Source organism: Chiloscyllium plagiosum, unplaced genomic scaffold (assembly GCF_037043375.1).
Source record: "Chiloscyllium plagiosum isolate Xiang-an unplaced genomic scaffold, Cpla_swu_hap1 HiC_scaffold_32, whole genome shotgun sequence".
Taxonomy (NCBI): domain Eukaryota; kingdom Metazoa; phylum Chordata; class Chondrichthyes; order Orectolobiformes; family Hemiscylliidae; genus Chiloscyllium; species Chiloscyllium plagiosum.
Window position 1 is genome coordinate 42,508,726 of NW_028270170.1, and position 18,385 is coordinate 42,527,110.

Sequence of the window (18,385 nt, forward strand, 5' to 3'; positions counted from 1 at the left end):
GGGTAGGGGAATGGGTCTGAGTGGGTTACTCTTCAGAGGGTCGATGTGGACTTGTTGGGCTGAAGGGCCTGTTTCCATAGTGTAGGGAATCGGATCTCATCAAATCTCTCCTCTTGAGCTAAAGCCTAACAGTGAAAGTCTTTCAACAAATGGATTCCTGAATAATGAAAGAGATAAAGTATAAGACGAAACAAAACAAAAAGCATTTCGTATAACAATGTCAAGTTGATCGTGCAAGTGAGAACTGGGCCCGGTATAGAAAATTTATAGAGATAATGTGGAAAAAGAATTATGAGACACAAACCCTTCTTATAACTATACCAGGTGTTGGTGAAACCACACCTGGAGTACTGTGAGTATGTTTTGGTTATTTTACTTATCAGAGGTACACTTTCTTTGGAGATAATTCAGAGGAGATTTGTTAGGTTACCTTTTACCATGAAATGATTGTCATATGAGGAAAGTTTGACAAGATTGAATGAGTGATAATCTTACTTAAACATTTAAGATCCTGATGGCATCTGATAAGATAGATGTTGAGAGAATGTTTCCCACGAGAGATCATCTAAAACCAGAGGACATTTTCAAAATACATGAAGTTGTGGAAAATTGTTTAGAACTGTCTTTCTCCAGAGAACCGAGGACCCTGGGTCGTTGAATATATTGAAGGCTGACTTTTGTGCAGATTTTTGCTTGATAAGGGAATCATAGATTATGGAGCACAGCAGGACACTAGAGTAAAGGCCACATAGAGCAGCCTTCTGTGGTACAAGTATGTGATTTAAAATATATGTTAATATTATTAATGTAAATCTTTTGAATTTGGAACAAGTGGCATATGGGAATTCTCCATATCTGAAGGGATTTAATGATTAACCTTTAGATATTTCTGTTAACATGCTAATTAATTTTAAAAGACAGTCTGAGAGAGTTAGCCGCTGGAGATCATTGGGCTTGTTTACGTTGGGAGAGTTTATAAAGTGAACAATGTAGTGCAATAAGCTTTGAGATAGAAGAATCTTAATTATTTGTGGGCTTAGCAGAAGCATCCATAGCTGGGAGAAGAAAAAAAAATTTTTTGCTTTCAGTTTGCAGTAGTTTGCAGAAGAATTGGCTTAAGTTGAATGTGTAAAACAGTTGCTCTTGAGAAAGAGAGGTGGTTTAGGACTGTTAAGAAATAAGTTACTTACTAAGAAGATTTGTTTGAGTTCTAGGCCAGAAGTATTTGGCTAAATTTTTTGGATATGTGAAGCTGAGAGTGGCATATAATTGAGTTTTAGGTGTATCCAAGAAGTGGCTATCAATTTCTTAAGATGGAAATATGAAAGCACATTTCAGTTAAGCCCTAGAGATATGGAATAGAAGGGAATTATCTCGAGTGTGAGCACTGTAAAGGAGGGTTCTATAGATTAACAATATTATAATTTCTATATATGTCAACATGTTTACATTTTATTTTATCTTTATTTCTTTTGTGTAAAACGTCTGTTTTATTGTTAAACCCAAGTCTATGGTCTTGCATGTTTGTGTTCCACCCTTGTAAAACCAAATAAAACGAAATCTATCCAGCTGGGTTTTAGTCTGACATCTGACTTGGCCAATAACAACATCCGATGGTATTAAAGCACATGATATAGTTGATGAATAGAGCAAACTATAGAGCTGAAATAGGCCATTCAGCTCTCCTATATATGTTCTTTTGACAGACACTGTGGTAAGCATTTTTTACTTCCTGTTTTAATCCTGTCTACTTTAACATGATATAATATAAAGTATTGAGTATGCACTGCCATGATTTAAATTTGAATATCCTAAATATGATATTAAAATCACAGAGCTGCTATCCACTGGATGGATGAACATGACAGTAATCCATGATAGGAGCACCTCAAGCCCCATCCCACCCCTGCAGAATTATACCTTTCTCACCTTTTTCTAAACCTAGCCATGGTCACATATTAAGCAACTGAAGCCACTCCATTGTACATTTCAAATTAATCTATCAACATTTGGCTGTTTATCAAATGACTTGGCTTTTTTCTTCATTAACATGTTAGACAATACATTATCCTGTATGATTGAACCTGCTGTCATGACCAGAATTTATTTGGAATTTAAAATTTGCAGAATCGAAACCTATCATACCTACAAAAATAGTATCTCATAATGGATTTGCTGGAATGTAGGTGAAGCAGTTATTTCAGTGTTAGTATCATCAATCATTTTCAAACAACAAGTGTAAGATAAAGGCATTCTAACTTTAAACCTTTAGCTAATTTTATCACTTTTTTGTGTCATGGTTTATTTGGATCGCACAAAGCTATCCTTCTGAAAATCTCCATTTAAGCAAAATTTGGAAAGCCATCACAATTTGAGGACCAAATTAACTTGACCTAACAATCAAGCCTATGCTTTTTTGTTAGCAATCCAAATCTGTACACACATAATCAACAATTTAGCATGGCTGTTCCTAGAAAGGATCAACTAGACTAAACCCCACCACCACTAGGATGCTATTTAAGCACTCAGAGCATATCTCTCACAAATGTACAACATGATAAATATTTTCTCTTCAAAACTCATGGCTACATGAAGGATGAAGGAGCTTTTTGTTTTCCTTATACTTAAGTTTTGGAGGTGAATAGTTGCTTTGCTGGACTTGGGGGGGGTGGGGGGGGGGTGGTGGATGGGTGTTGCATTTTCAGTGTGGGATAAGGAACCCAAAATTCAGTGAATTGCAAGTCTAAACTCCATACCTGAGCTGTAACACTCTAAAAGCTATGCTCAAATATCATGATTTGGAGGTGCCAGTGATGGACTGGGGTGCACATAAAGATGGGCACATGCACGACCAGTCAAATTCAGTACAGTAAAAAGTGAGGTTATATAGGATATATTGCAATAACGGAGGAGAGACAATGCAACTAAAAGGTGCAATTTTAGATAGGATGAAGAAGAAATCGACATGGGAATGTAGGTGCACAAACGTTGAAAGTAGCAAGACGAATTAACAATATAGTTCAGAAAGCATGAGATATCTCGACTTAATGGATAGAGGTAAAGAGTGCAAATCTAGAAGGTTAAAAGCTAAGTATGCAAAATACTAGATCAGCCCCAGTTGGAGTATTGTATTCCGTTCTGGACACTACAGTTTATGAAAGACTTGCCAACTTTTGCATAGATACTGAAAAGGTTTATTAGAATAGATTCAAAGATAAGAGATTGCAATTAGGTGGATAGACTGGGGAAACTGGGCTGTTTTACTTCGAGTCAAGGAAACTGAGCGAGGTTTGATTATGAGTTTAGTTAGATTAAGTAATGAGAACCTGTTTTGCGGTGGGTAAACGATTAATAACCAGAAGGGACAGATTGGCAAAAGAACTAGAAGTAACACTTGGACAAAATTTTTAGTCAATAAACTGATAAAGATTTGGAATGCACCGTTGAGAGTGGGAATATTGACTCATTAACTGTCAACAGAGCATTGGATAAATACTTGCAGGGAGGGATACAGGGTAAGTATAGGGGAGTGAGACTAACTAGATTGCTCATCAAAAAAGCAAACTTAATGTGTTGGCTAGTCTTTGCCACACTGTTGTGACTTTTGACTCCCACACCATGCCATCCTGCATATTTCATTACATAAATAAGATGAGTCAGAGCAACAATAACTTACCATGAAATCCTTGCATTCTTCTATGTTGTTATGTCTTGGATGAAGTCAGAAATCACGTGGCACCAGATTATAGTCCAACAGGTTTACTCTAAATCACAAGCTGTCATAGCGCTGCTCCTTCCAAACTGACGAAGGAGCAGCACACTGAAAACTTTTGATTTTGAGTAAACGTGTTGGATTATAACATGGTGTCATGTGACTTCTGACTTCATCCACCCCAGTCCAACACCAGCATTTCCATATCATAATGTCTTAGAAGTTAATTTATTACTTCTGGGACCAATCAGAGCCATACAATCGCTCTGTAGAACTCACTTTGATTTCATCTCAGTTTCCTATTATGATAGTTAGACGCTCTTTCTTTGAGGTTTCCCTTGCTTCTGCCCTGACTTTGCATAGATAGGTTCTTGTTTGCAATCTGCTCCCACAGTTCCTTTACAGCAGTTTCTGAGCTATCTGCCTAAGCTCATGACATAGTTCTGCAAGGCTACTTGCCTTTAGAACATAGAACAATACAGTGCAGAACAGGCCCTTCGGTCTTCAATGTTGTGCTGACTTGCAAATTATTCTCAGCTCAGCCCTCTATACTATCCCATCATCATCCATGTGCTTATCCCAGGATTGTTTAAATCTCCCTAATGTGGCTGAGTTAACTATGTTGGCAGGTAGGGCATTCCACGCCCTTACCAGTCTCTGAGTAAAGAACCTGCCTCAGACATCTGTCTTAAATCTATCACCCCTCAATTTGTAGTTTTGCCCCCTCGTACAAGCTGACGTCATCATCCTAGGAAAAAGACTTTCATGGTCTGCCCTATCTAATCCTCTCATCATCTCGTATGTCTCTATCAAATCCCCTCTTAGCCTTCTTCTTTTCAATGAGAACAGACCCAAGTCTTTCAGCCTTCCCTCATAAGAGTTCCCTCCAGACCAGGCAACATCCTGGTAAATCTCCTCTGCACCTCTTCCGATACTTCCACATCATTCCTGAAATATGGTGACCAGAATTGTACACAATATTCTAAGTGCGGCCACACTAGCATTTTGTATAGTTGCAGCATGATATTGCGGCTCCGGAACACAATCCTCGACCAAGGAAACCTAACACACCATATGCCTTCTTAGCAGCATTATCCACCTGGGTGGCAACTTTCAGGGATCTATGTACATGGACTCCAAGATCTCTCTGCACATCCACACCACCATGAATCTTTTCATTGACCCAGTATTCTGCCTTCCTGTTATTCTTCCCAAAGTGAATCACCTCACATTAGCTGCATTGAACCCTATTTGCCACCTCTCAGCCCAATTCCGCAGTTTATCCAAGTCCCCCTGCAACCTGAAACATTCTTCCACACTGTCCACTACTCCACTGACTTTAGTCTCACCTGCAAATTAACTAATCCATCCACCTATGCCTGCGTCTAAGTCATTTATAAAAATGACAAACAGCAGTGGTTCCAAAACAGATCCTTGTGGCACACCACTAATAACCAGACTCCAGGCTGAATATTTTACATCAACCATCACTCACTGCCTTCTTTCAGAAAGCCAGTTTCTAATCTAAATTGCCCTCAATCCCATGCCTCTGCATCTTACTGAAGTCCATGTACACAACGTCAACTGCCCTACCCTCATCTACATGCTTGGTCACCTTCTCAAAAAACTCAGATTTGTGAGACACAACGTGCCATTGACAAAACCATGTTGACTGTCTGAAATCAAATTGTTACTCGCTAGATGATTATAAATCCTATCTCTTATAATCCTTTCCAAAACCTTTCCTACAACAGAAGTAAGGCTCACTGGTCTATAATTATCTGGGTCATCTTACTGCCCTTCTTGAACAAGGGCACAACATTTGCAATCCTCCAGTCCTCTGGTACCAAACCTGTAGACAATGACAACTCAAATATCAAAGCCAAAGCCTCTGCTATCTCCTCCCTAGCTTCCCAGAGAATCCTCAGATAAATTCCATCCGGCCCAGGGGACTTGTCTACTTTCACTCCTTCTAGAATTGATAACACCTGTCCGTAACTAACCTCGATCCTTTCTAGTCTAATATCTCACCCGTCATTCTTCACCTCTACAATATCCTCCTTTTCCTGAGTGAAAACCAATGAGAAATAGAACATAGAACATAGAAGAATACAGCGCAGTACAGGCCCTTTGGCCCTTGATGTTGCGCCGATCCAAGTCCACCTAACCTATACTAACCCACTATCCTCCATATACCTATCCAATGCCCGCTTAAATGCCCATAAAGAGGGAGAGTCCACCACTGCTACTGGCAGGGCATTCCATGAACTTACGACTCGCTGAGTGAAGAACCTACCCCTAACTTCAGTTCTATATCTACCCCCCCTTAATTTAAAGCTATGCCCCCTTGTAATACCCGACTCCATACGCGGAAAAAAGTTCACACTGTCAACCCTATCTAACCCCCTGATCATCTTGTACACCTCAATCAAGTCGCCCCTAAACCTTCTTTTCTCTAATGAAAACAGCCCCAAGTGTCTCAGTCTTTCCTCATACGATCTTCCTTCCATACCAGGCAACATCCTGGTAAACCTCCTCTGCACCCGTTCCAGTGCCTCCACATCCTTCCTATAGTATGGCGACCAAAACTGCACACAATATTCCAGATGCGGCCGCACCAGAGTCTTATACAACTGCATCATGACCTCAGGACTCCGGAACTCAATTCCTCTACCAATAAAAGCCAGTACGCCATATGCCTTCCTCACCGCACTATTTACCTGGGTGGCAACTTTCAGAGATCTGTGTACATGGACACCAAGATCCCTCTGCTCATCCACACTACCAAGTATCCGACCATTAGCCCAGTACCCCATCTTTTTGTTATTCTTCCCAAAGTGAATCACCTCACACTTAGCTACATTGAATTCCATTTGCCACCTTTCTGCCCAGCTCTGCAGCTTCTCTATATCCTGCTGTAACCTGCCACATCCTTCCTCACTGTCAACAACTCCTCCGACTTTCGTGTCATCCGCAAACTTGCTCACCCAACCTTCTAACCCCTCTTCCAGGTCATTTATAAAAATGACAAACAGCAATGGTCCCAAAACAGATCCTTGCGGAACACCGCTAGTGACGGCACTCCATGAAGAAACTTTGCCATCAACTACTACCCTCTGTCTTCTTCCATCCAGCCAATTCCTAATCCAAACCTCCAACTCACCCTCAATGCCATATCTCCGTATTTTCTGCAGTAGCCTACCATGGGGAAATGTTCATTTAGTAACTCTCCGATCTCCACAGGGTCCACCTTCAACTTCCCACTTCTGTCTTTAATTGGCTCTGTTCCTACCCTAATCATCATCATATTCCTCACATACCTACAGAAAGCTTTAGGGTTCTCCTTTATTCTTTTTGCTAAAGACTGGTCGTGTCCTCTCTTTGGTCTTCTTAACTCTCTCTTTAAACTCTCTAGCTCTCTAGCTGATCTTTAACACTTCATCGCCTCAACTGAACCATCTTGTCCCATCTTGCCCCAAAGAAGGCCTCCTCCTCCTGCTTAATAAGAGATGCAATTTCTGTCATAAACCATGATTCCCTTACCTTATCACTTCCTCCCTGCCTGACAGGGACATACCTATCAAGGACACACAATATTTGTTCCTTAAACCAGCTCCACATTTCAAATGTCTGTATCCCCTGCATTTTGCTACCCCATTCTATGCATCCTAATTCTTATCTAATCGCATTATAATTGCCCTTGCCCCATTGATAACTCTTGACCTGTGGTATGTACCTATCTCTTTCCATCGCTAAACTAAATGTAACTGAATTATGGTCACTCTCTCCAAAGTGCCCACCGACAACTAAATCAAACACCTGGCCTGGTTCATTACCAAACACCAGATCCAATGTGGCCTCCCCTCTTGTCGGCCCTTCGACATACTGTGTCAGGAAACCCTCCTGTACACATTGGACAAAAACTGATCCATCCGACATACTAGAGTTATAGCATTTCCAGTCAATGTTGGGGAAGTTAAAGTCCCCCATAATGACCACCCTGTTCCTTCACTCCTACCCAGAATAATTTTACCAATCCTCTCTTCCACCTCCCTGGAACTCTGCAGAGACCTATAAAAAACTCCAAGCAGTGTGACCTCTCCTCTCCTGTTTCTAACCTCAGCCCACACTACCTCAGTAGACGAGTCCTCATCAAAAGTTCTTTCAGCCACTGTTATACTATCCTTGACTAACAAGGTCACACCTCCCCCTGTTTTACTGCCTTACCCCTGTTCTTAATGAAAGACCTAAACCCTGGAACCTGCAACATCCATTCCTCACCCTGATCTATCCATGTCTTCGAAATGGCCACAACATCGAAGTCCCAGTGCTTATCCATGCTGCAAGCTCACCTACCTTATTTTGGATACTTCTGGTGTTGAAGTAGATACACTTCAAACCAGCTTGCAGTCTTCCAGCACATTCCTGTGACCCTGAAATCCTGTCCCTGTCCTCCCTGAAATCCTGTCCCTGTCCTCCCTACTGTCATCCTCCTGTGCACTGCAACTACTCCTTAGGTTCCCATCCCCCAGCTGAGCTAGTTTAAACCCACCCGAATAGCACCAGCAAATTTCTCATTCAGGATATTAGTACCCCTCTAGTTCAAATGAAGGCCGTCCTGTTTGTACAGGTCCCACCTACCCCAGAATGAGCCCCAATTATCCAAGTACCTGAAACCCTCCCTCCTGCACCATCCTTCGCAGCCACGTGTTCAGCTGATATCTCTCCCTATTCCTTGCCCCGCTATCACATGGCACGGGTAACAAACCAGAGATAACAACTTTGTTTTTTCTAGCTCTCAGCTTCCACCCTAGCTCCCTGAAATCCTGCCTTACATCCCTATCCCTCTTTCTATCTATGTCGTTGGTACCTTCGTGGACACGACTTGAGGCTGGTCACCCTCTCCCTTCAGGACCCCAAAGATACGATCCGAGACATCACGGACCCTGGCACCGGGGAGGCAACATACCAACCGTGAGTCTCGTTCGTTCCCAACAAACCTTCTATCTGAGCCTCTAACTATTGAGTCTCCAATGACTAACATTCTCCTCCTTTCCCTCCTTCACTTCTGTGCAACAGGGACAGGCTCTGTGCTAGAGACCTGGGCCCCATTGCATACCCCTGGTAAGTTGTCCCCCACAAAGTTTCCACAACAGTATACATGTTTTCAGGGGAACGACCAGAGGAGATCCTTCCACAGACTATTTTCTCCCCCTTCAAACAGTCACCCAGCTTTCTTCATGCCTAGGAGTAACTACTTCCCTGTAACTCTTATCTATCACAGCCTCTGCCTCCCGAATGATCCGAAGTGATAATCAGTGGAGATCTCTTCCTCACGCTCCAAGTCAGGTAAATCTCCTAAATTCCCTTCCTGTCATGAATTCCATGTGAGCTGCAACTTGCACCAAATGAAATCTGCAAGTCACTTCCGTGAAAAACACCTGGATGGATTAAACAAAATACATTCTAACCAAATAACCCCCACCTTAAAGCAATGTGGAACGCTTCAGGCTGCTCTATACTGAAATGAAAGCTATTTGTCTTATATCTTTGGACAACTCATTGACTGTGACTATGCCCACCTTCAACTAATAACTTATATTTATAATAAATATGTTTGCAGTCTTTCGAGACAAGCTCAGTCTATCAAGAAACCTTACATATTTACTTACTGCCTCCAGCTTTTCACCTGGCATAAGTGATTTTATTTTATTGAGACTTATAGATATTTTGGCTTAATCAAGAGATTCAGAGAATGGCAATACATAGCCATAGGGCTTAAAGCCACATTGCATTATATTACCAGAAAGTCTGTTGATGAGTAAATGTGGGCCAGGGCATCAAGAGAATGTCTCTGCTGTCCTTTGAAAAATGCCACAGAGTCTTTGCATTGGCATGTGTGGGCAAACATCTCATTCATGTGTTGACACCCTCAACAATGCAGCATTTCTTCAGCTTTACTGTCAGTCTGGTTATATCATCAATTCTTAAACCCATGAAATTCAGAATCAGAAGGGAGAAATGCTACCCCCGAGCTGAGAATAATTAAGTAGGTTGCAGACTATAACTTCTATAACAAAGTAGAGCAAAAAGGAAAGATTAAAGTAATTCTGAATGCTAACAGTTGTATCCACAACTGCAGTTAGCATTTTCAAATTCAATTTGTTTCGAAAACAGCATGCAAGTTAATTTGCATTCTTCCACCATAACAATTTTTTTCTCTTTTTTCCCAATCAACAGCAACTTTGACAAGCTATTCCGAAAATGTAGAACGTGCTAAGTATGGTGGGGAAAGTAGCAAAGAATCAAGCTCCAGGACAAGTGCTAAACTATGGCATGCTCAAAAATCTGCCTTGGATTCCTGCCTATATCGAGTGGATGAAAATATATCTGGCTCCACGTTCAGCTTGAATAAATTCCCAGAAAGAAACTTGGAGACTGTCTCATCTCAGTCTGTCCACTCCATCCCCCTGTACCTCATGCCTCGACCAAATTCTGTTGCAGGTAAGAATATATAGATATATAAATAATCAGTCATTACTTGTGACAACAATACTTTTACTGCCCCTGCTTTATTAACTAAGATCCAGAAAGCAGATGTAATCTTATTAGGTTGTATTCCCAACACTGAACTACTTCCTTCAGGAGCAGAACCAGAGTCAAGGGGCAGTATTTAATGAAAGTTATTGTGGTCCTGCCTTCTGGTTGAAAGACACTGAGAGGCCTGCATTGCCTTTTTTAAGGAAGGCCTGTCATACTAAATGCTACCCAGGCACTACAGTGGACAGTGGGCTTTGCCCTGGACCAAGACCCCAGGAACCAAAGTTCCATTGGCTGAGATGTGTTACCTAATCAAGACCCAGTAGTCTTTCACTAGGGAGGAAGTGGCTGCTGGCAACACATTGACCAAAGGCCTGATATTATGGTTGGGTCCCAGGCCTTGGTGAGTGAGAGTATGTGGGGGATGTTCGGTTGGCAGCAAGGGCACAGATTAGCAGCCAGTGGGTCAATCCTTCCTGATGCCAGGTCTCTGTCAGCCAGTAAACATGCTTCTACATAGCGAGCCACCCCAGACACAGCCTGGGTTAATAGCAACAGCTCTAGGCTGAGGTCCTTAATTGGTCATTAATTGTTTCATATCCATGTGTAATTTAGATTTTACTAAAATATTGTCATTTTAGTGTATAGTGCTGCACTTTACAGCATACTGCCTGACAACACCGTTATACCCCCTCAAATATACCTCTTTGAACACAGAAGGTAATTAAGTATTAAAAAAAAATCTTTGGATTAATGCTTGTATCTAGAAAATTTGTACTGTACAAACAAAATATAATTACTTTTGTCAGCTTTTGATTTTTTTGAAATAGTCTGACGAATTGCTTGCTCCAATTGATTTATTGTTAATTGAGATAATAATGAAAATACAAAAGCAAAATGAATTGATGCATTGCAATCTTAAGCTTTTGTTTTATTTTGGAGGGTTTAAAGGTCCATTACTTTCCTAAAATTGCAGTGTTCTTTGATTTTTTTTTCATTTTATAGTCTTCATTAAACTTACTTACATCTTTCTTTCTGGACTGTATAATTAATTTTACAGGGGAAACCTTTCTCTTTTTGATTACTTGTGCCTGTGTTCCAGGTGGAAGATATTAATCAAAGTACTTGGATGCCAAATATGGCTCTATTAATCAAATAATACAACAGCTAGTTTAATTCTGAAGTGCCACCTGAACCTTGTCGAGGTTATGAAAGAAAGGTTTAATTTGTGTAGTCCTTGAGAGAATAGCTACACAGGTTTATTTGAGTTTGCAAAAGTTCTGGGCTTTGCTTAAAGAAAGGAGTCGCTTTGTGTCTATATGTGCAAAAGCTTGCAAAGTAAGCTTAATTTGGAATGATTAGAGCAGTAACAATGTCTACTGTTAAGACTGAAATTATAATGATCATAGGATATGCAATTTTCATTTATTTAAAAGAGAACTTTCAAAGTTTTGTGAGCAGTTATGTAGCAAAACCTCAGAGTGCATGAAGTTAATTGACTGTGAGGTCTCTCTGCCTGCAGTGCATTAAAGGAAGATGATGGCATTAAGGTGTTCAGGTATGGTATTATAAATTGAATTTATGCAGGGTTTTCCTGGGCATAGAACATGTGTTGGAGAATTCTAGTTATAAGTAAATGATAAAACATCTCTTTGGGTTCAGCTAATCTTATCATTAAGTCTAGATTATGATGTTTTTTAAAACATTATGGACATAAATATGATTTTTAAGTTTAGGTTCCTCAGATTTCTGTAATTTACAAAACGGAGGTGTTTGTATTCAGCTGTAATGATCAAAAATATTAAAAATAGTCATGCCAAAAATGATTGTTACATATAATGAGTTGTCAAAACCTTAGACATGACAAGAAGAATATAGCTGTTTTTCAGGGCAATCTGACACACAACTTTGAATATTTATAAATATGTGTACTCCCTCGAATATATTCTTGACAAAAATTTAAACAATTGTATCATGGCTTAAACATGCTATGAATCAGTGCGTTGCATCATAAGTTGCTGAGTGTGGCTTTTACTCATGATCCCCTCAGATGTCTGTTTTGAGTTTTATTCAATCCAGGATGGAAAAATGGGTATGTGTTTTTTTCCAAGTGTGGGAAGATTTGAGGATAATTTAAACATGCTGCTTTGATGGACTTCAAGCCAGTTTTGGAGTACCATAAGAACTTGAAGAACAGAAAGCTTACATAAATTTATTTGTGATTAAGTATGGGTGCTAAGAAGTTAAATGATTTTGAATGCTGTATTTTTGACTTTTTGTTTGAATTAAGGATGCAATAGTTCCCTGAAATGTGTTATGGACCAGGCCAGATACCCTCAAAACATTTTTAAAAAGTGGCTCAGATCCTAACTCTGCTAGTTGTTTTAACCAGTCGTAACGTGGATATTCCAGGAGTGATGCAGCTGGTCAACCCAATTAGCTTTAAACAAAACAATTTATTTACAAGATTACCAAATGAAACACAAACAAAACAAAAACAGAATACAGAATAACTTACCCAAAAACCCAACAGATTATCCCAATTTAATGCTGTTCCAAATACTTGCAACAATCCCCATAAACACCCCTTGGCACAAATGGTAAAAATCAAACAAAGGGTCTTACAGGAGAGAAGTCAGAGAACGAGTACCAGCATGAACCTGCTTCTTTGAGTCCCGCAGCTTCAAAACCTCTACTGTGCTAAAAACCAACCAAACCAGAGAAAAGTTTTCTTTTAAGCTTGAAAACTTTTTCCCTGAGGCGGTATCTGTTAGCTATAATTAAACAGGTCCTAAAACCCATCCATGCCCAGACTTTTCGAAGTCTGTGTCTTTTACGACCCTCTGGGGGGAAAAAAGAAAACCAAGAACAATATAACCTTGTTAAAAGAGCAGCATCGTCACAAATGCAACTTTTGATGTAGCAGGTAAGGTTTTACCTTCAACCGATATTATTCATTCGTACAGTGTAAGTGCAAAATCAGAGAAAGGTTCTGTTGAAATGCTTAAAAATAAGAGTTTACACTGTAAACTCAGCAGGTGAAGGATGTAGAGTCGAGAGTGTGGTGCTAGAAAAGCACAGCAGGTCAGGCAGCATTCGAGGAGCTGGAGAGTTGACGTTTCGGGCAAAAGTCATTCATCAGGAAAGGGGTTTTGCCTGAAATGTTGACTCTCTTGCTCCTCGACTGCTGCCTGACCTGCTGTGCTTTTCCAGCACCACACTCTCAACTCTAATCTCCAGCATCTCAGTCCTCACTTTAGCCTAGGTAAAGGATGTATTTGCCTTCTGAGGAGATGTTCAACTGAATGCCTCAGACACAGTACTTTCAGGTCCGCTGAGGGGTATCTCCCTATTTTTTCTATCATTTTGACCGTATTTGACCTGGAGTTTTAGATAATATTTCTCCTATAAATGATCATGAGGTTATAATTGCAAGAAGGTAGATGACCGTACCAGGAGATTTGTTATTTCATTTGGTCCTTCGTGCCAAATTGCCACTGAACTGTGAAACCACTTCAGGCTGCATTTAGCAATCAGCCACATTATTATGGCTGTAGAGTCACAAGCAGACCAGATGAGGTATGGATGATAGGTTTTCTTTCTTGAGGGACATTAGTGAACCAGCTGCACTTTTACAACAATTAACATTAATTTAATAGTTACCATTACTAAGACCAGCATTTAATTACAGATTTATTGATTTAAATTCCACTCGAAGTTGTGGTGGAATCTGGAGCTCCTGGTCCAATGACATAACTATGACATTATATCCACCCTGTTTAATAATCCAGCCCCACTATTTCAATTTGTCCTTTATATTTGCCTGTAACAGGGATCATCTAAGGGAACAAATGATGAACTTTTTCACTTGTCTTAATATTCTTTCTTTGTGATGTAAGCCGAAAACTACCTTGACTAGCCTAATTGCAGTTTTAGTGATTTTTCATACAAATGCACTGTTACATCCCAATTTTATATTCTATACCCTTTGCCAGAAAGACCTTGTTTTTAATTCTGGTCTTATCTGGACCAGGTATGGCTTTTAATATGAATCCAGCTCCCAAATCTGATGATGGGAGTACAGACCTCCAAGCAATAGTCAGGATGTGGGGCAGAAAATAAATCAGGAAATAGAACAGGCATGTAAGAAAGGCACTATTACAATAATCATTGGGGACTTCAATTTGCAGGTGGACTGGGAAAATTGGATTGGATTAGATTACCTACAGTGTGGAAACAGGCCCTTCGGCCCAACAAGTCCAGACTGACCCTCTGAAGAGCAACCCACCCAGACCCAGACCCATTCCACTACATTTACCCCTACTAATCCACCTAACACTATGGGCAATTTAGCATGACCAATTCACCTAACCTGCACATCTTTGGACTGTAGGAGAAAACCGGAGCACCCGGAGGAAACCCATGCAGACACGGGGAGAATGTGCAAACTCCACACAGACAGTTGCCTGAGGCGGGAATCGAACTCGGGTCCCTATTGCTGTGAGGCAGCAGTGCTAACCACTGAGCCACCTTGATAGCAGATATCAAGAAAAGGAATTCAAGGAATCTCTATGCGATGATATTTTTGAAGCAGCTTGTGATAGAGCCCACTAGTGATGTGTAATGAGGCAGATTTGATTAGGCAGCTGAAGGTGATGGGGCAGTGACCATAATACGATAGAATTATCCCTGCAGTTTGAGAGGGAGAAGCTGGAATCAGATGTCATAGTATTGCAATTGAGTAAAGGTAACAACAAAAACATGAATTGATTGGAAGGAGAGCCGATTGGGAAAATGGTAGAGCAGCAGTGGCAAGAGTTTCTGGGGGTAATTCGAGAGGCACAGCAGAAATTCATCCCAAGAAAGAAGAAACATACTAAAGAGAGAATGAGGCAACTGTGGCTGACCAGGGAAATCAGAGACAGCGAAAAAGCATACAGTGTGCTGAAGATTAATGGAAAGCCAGAGGATTGAGAAGCCTTTAAAAACTAGCAGAGGATAACTTAAAAAAAAAACCAAAAATATGGGAGATGATGAAATATGAAAGCAAGCTAGATAGTAAAAGACAGTTGCAAAAGCTTTTTAGCTATCTAAAAATTAAAAGAGGCAAGAGTAGATATTGGACCATTGAAAAATGAGGCCGGAGAAATAGTAATGGGGGGACAAAGAAATGGCAGAAGAATTTAATGGTTATCTTAGTGGAAGATACCAGGAGTATACCAGAACTTCAAGAAAATCAAGGGGTAGAGGTGAGTGTGGTGGCCATCACTAAGTAGAAGATGCTGGGGAAGCTGAAAGGTTTGAAGGTGGATAAATAACCTGGACCAGATAGACTACATCTTAGAGTTCTGAAGAAGAAGACTGAGGAGATTGTAGAGGCATTGGTGGTGATCTTTCTGGACTCAGTGGAGTCAGGAAATGTCGGAGAAGACTAGGAAAAGGGGAATGTAACACCCCTGTTTAAGAAGGGAGGGTGGCAGAAGGCAGGAAACTATAAGCTGGTTAGCCTGACCTCAGTTGTTGGTAAGATTTTAGAATCCATTATTAAGGATGAGATTGTGAAGTACTTGGAAGGGGCCCAACTAGCTTCCAAATAAACATGTTGGGCTACAACCTGGTTTTGTGTGATTTTTAGCAAGGTAAAATAGAGATGAATCAGCTTGGCTTCATCAAGGAGAAGTCATGTTTGACAAATCTGTTAGAATTCTTTTAGGAGATAATGACCAAGTTAGACAAATGAGAGCCAGTGGACAAGATCTATTCGGATTTCCAGAAGGCCTTTGGAAATGTGCCATCCATGAGGCTGCTAAACAGGTTAAGGGCCCATGGTTTAAGGAGCAAGGTACTAGCAAGACTAGAGAATTAGCTGAAAATGTGTTTCTGGAAAAGCGCAGCAGGTCAGGCAGCATCCAAGGAACAGGAGAATCGACGTTTCGGGCATAAGCCAGAAGGCAGAGAGTAGGGATAAAAAGGTCTTTTTCAGGATGGCAGCCAGTCATTCATGGAGGGGTCACTGTTGGGACTGCAACTATTCACATCTAGGTGAAGGAGCTGAAATTTGCAGATAATCCAAAGACAGGTGATGGGGCAGATAGTGTTGAGGAGGTAGGGAGGCTGCAGAAGGACTTGACAGACTAGGAGAATAGGCAAAGAAATAGCAGATGAAGTACAATGTGGGAAAGTGTGAGGTTATGCACTTGGGTGGGAAGAAACTATTTTCGAAATGGGGAAAGGCTTTGGAAATCTGCGCATAAAGGAACATGGGAGTCCTCTTTCAGGATTCTCTTAAGGTTAACATGCAGTTTCAGTGGGCAGTTAGGAAGGCAAATGAAATGCTGGCTTTTATTTCAAGAGGGCTGGAATACAAGAGCATACATGTACTACCAAGGTTGTATAAGGTTCTGGTCAGACTACATTTGGAACATTGTGAGCAGTCCTAGAGATGTACAGCACGAGAAAAGACCCTTTGGTCCAACTCTTTCATGCTGACTAGATATCTCAACCTAATCTTGTCCCATTTGCCAGCACTTGGCCCATGTCCCTCTAAATTCTTCCTATTCATGTACCCATCCAGATGCCTTTGAAATGTTGCTATTGCACCAGCCTCCATCACTTCCTTTGGCAGCTGATTCCATATACGCACCACCTTCTGCGTGAAAAAGTTGCCCCTTAGGTCTCTCTTATATCTTTCCCCCCTCACCCTAAACCTATACCCTGTCGTCCTGGACTCCCCCACCCCAGGGAAAAGACTTTGTCTATTTATCCTATCCATGCCCCTCGTGATTTTATAAATTGCCCCTCATGATTTTGAGTTTTGGGCTTCGTATCTAAGGAAAGATCTGATGGCGCTGGAGGGAGTCCAGAAGAGGTGTACGAGTATGATCCCGTGATGAAGGACTTTCACATGAGGAGCTATTGAGGACTCTGGGTCTGTACTCTGAGTTTAGTAGGATGAAGGGGATCTCATTGAAACTTACAGAATACTGACAGGCCTGGACAAGTGGATATGGAGACGATGTTTCCACTGGTCGTGGAGGCTAGGACTGAGATGAGGAAGAGTTCAGTCAGAGGGTGGTTAGTCTGTGGAGCTCATTGCTGCAGACGGCCGTGGTGGCCAAGTCATTGAGTCTGGATGTGAGTTTCCTTGCTGGGCTGGAAGGTTCAGTTTCAGCCATTCATCACCATACCAGGTAACATCATCAGTGAGCCTCTGATGAAGTGCTGGTGTTATGTCCCACTTTCTATTTATGTTTTTACATTTCTTTGAGTTGGTGATGTAATTTACGCTTTGTTTTCTCAGCAGATGGTAAATGGGGTTCAAATCCATGTGTTTGTTGATGGAGTTCCGTTTGGAATGTCACGCTTCTAGGAATTCTCATGTGTGTCTCTGTTTGGCTTGTCCTAGGATGAGTGTGTTTTCCCAGTCAAAATGGTGTCCTCCTTCACCTGTATGTAAGGATACTACTGCTAATTGGTCATGTCTTTTTGTGGCTAAATGATGTTCATGTATCCTGTAGCAAACAGGCAAAAAACTAGTCACCAGAATATATGTAGGTGAGATGCATTAGTCAGGGGTAAATGTAGAGTAATAGGATAGGGAAATGAACCGGGGTGGGTTACTCTTCCGAAGGGCGGTGTGGACTTGTTGAGCCAAATTGCATCTTTCCGCACTGTAGGGGTTCTATGATTCTATGATGTGACTCCAAACCCAAAGTGGTCGACTCTTAAATACCTTCTGAAATGGCCTAACATCTCACTCAGTTATATCAGCCTGTTACAAAGTCATGGGTGTACCTGTACCAGGTGGACTGCAGGTTTTCAAAAAGACACCTCAATGTCACCTTCTTGAGGATAGTTGGGGACAAAGGTATCTGTGAGTGTAATTGAAGTGTTTAATTAATGGGAGTGACAGAAAAAGCTGTCTCTTGTGGCTGTTGTGCTGAAAGGACAAAATGGAACAAAAGGCATAATAAACCAAGGGCATCTCAGGATGGGCAATAAATGCTGGATAACCGGCTTTGCCCACATCCCACAAATTAATTTAAAAATTGATTTGTTTTGGGGGACTGTGAAATGCATTCCCGGGGTCAGGAGAAACCACATCAGTATATCAACATGTTAATGAATGTTTCT

The 18,385-nt window shown here is 41.0% G+C and overlaps 1 protein-coding gene across 25 annotated transcripts in view; it reads left to right on the plus strand.

Annotated features, from left to right (window-relative positions):
• Nucleotides 1-18,385, plus strand: part of LOC122540026 (protein TANC2) — a 1,060,344-nt gene that overhangs the window by 695,134 nt on the left and 346,825 nt on the right. For all 25 annotated transcript variants that reach the window (XM_087977936.1, XM_087977934.1, XM_087977935.1 and 22 more), the window contains one exon: nucleotides 9,953-10,216. In XM_087977936.1, coding sequence (XP_087834062.1) covers nucleotides 9,953-10,216 — 264 coding nt within the window. The remainder of the gene's footprint in view (nucleotides 1-9,952; nucleotides 10,217-18,385) is intronic.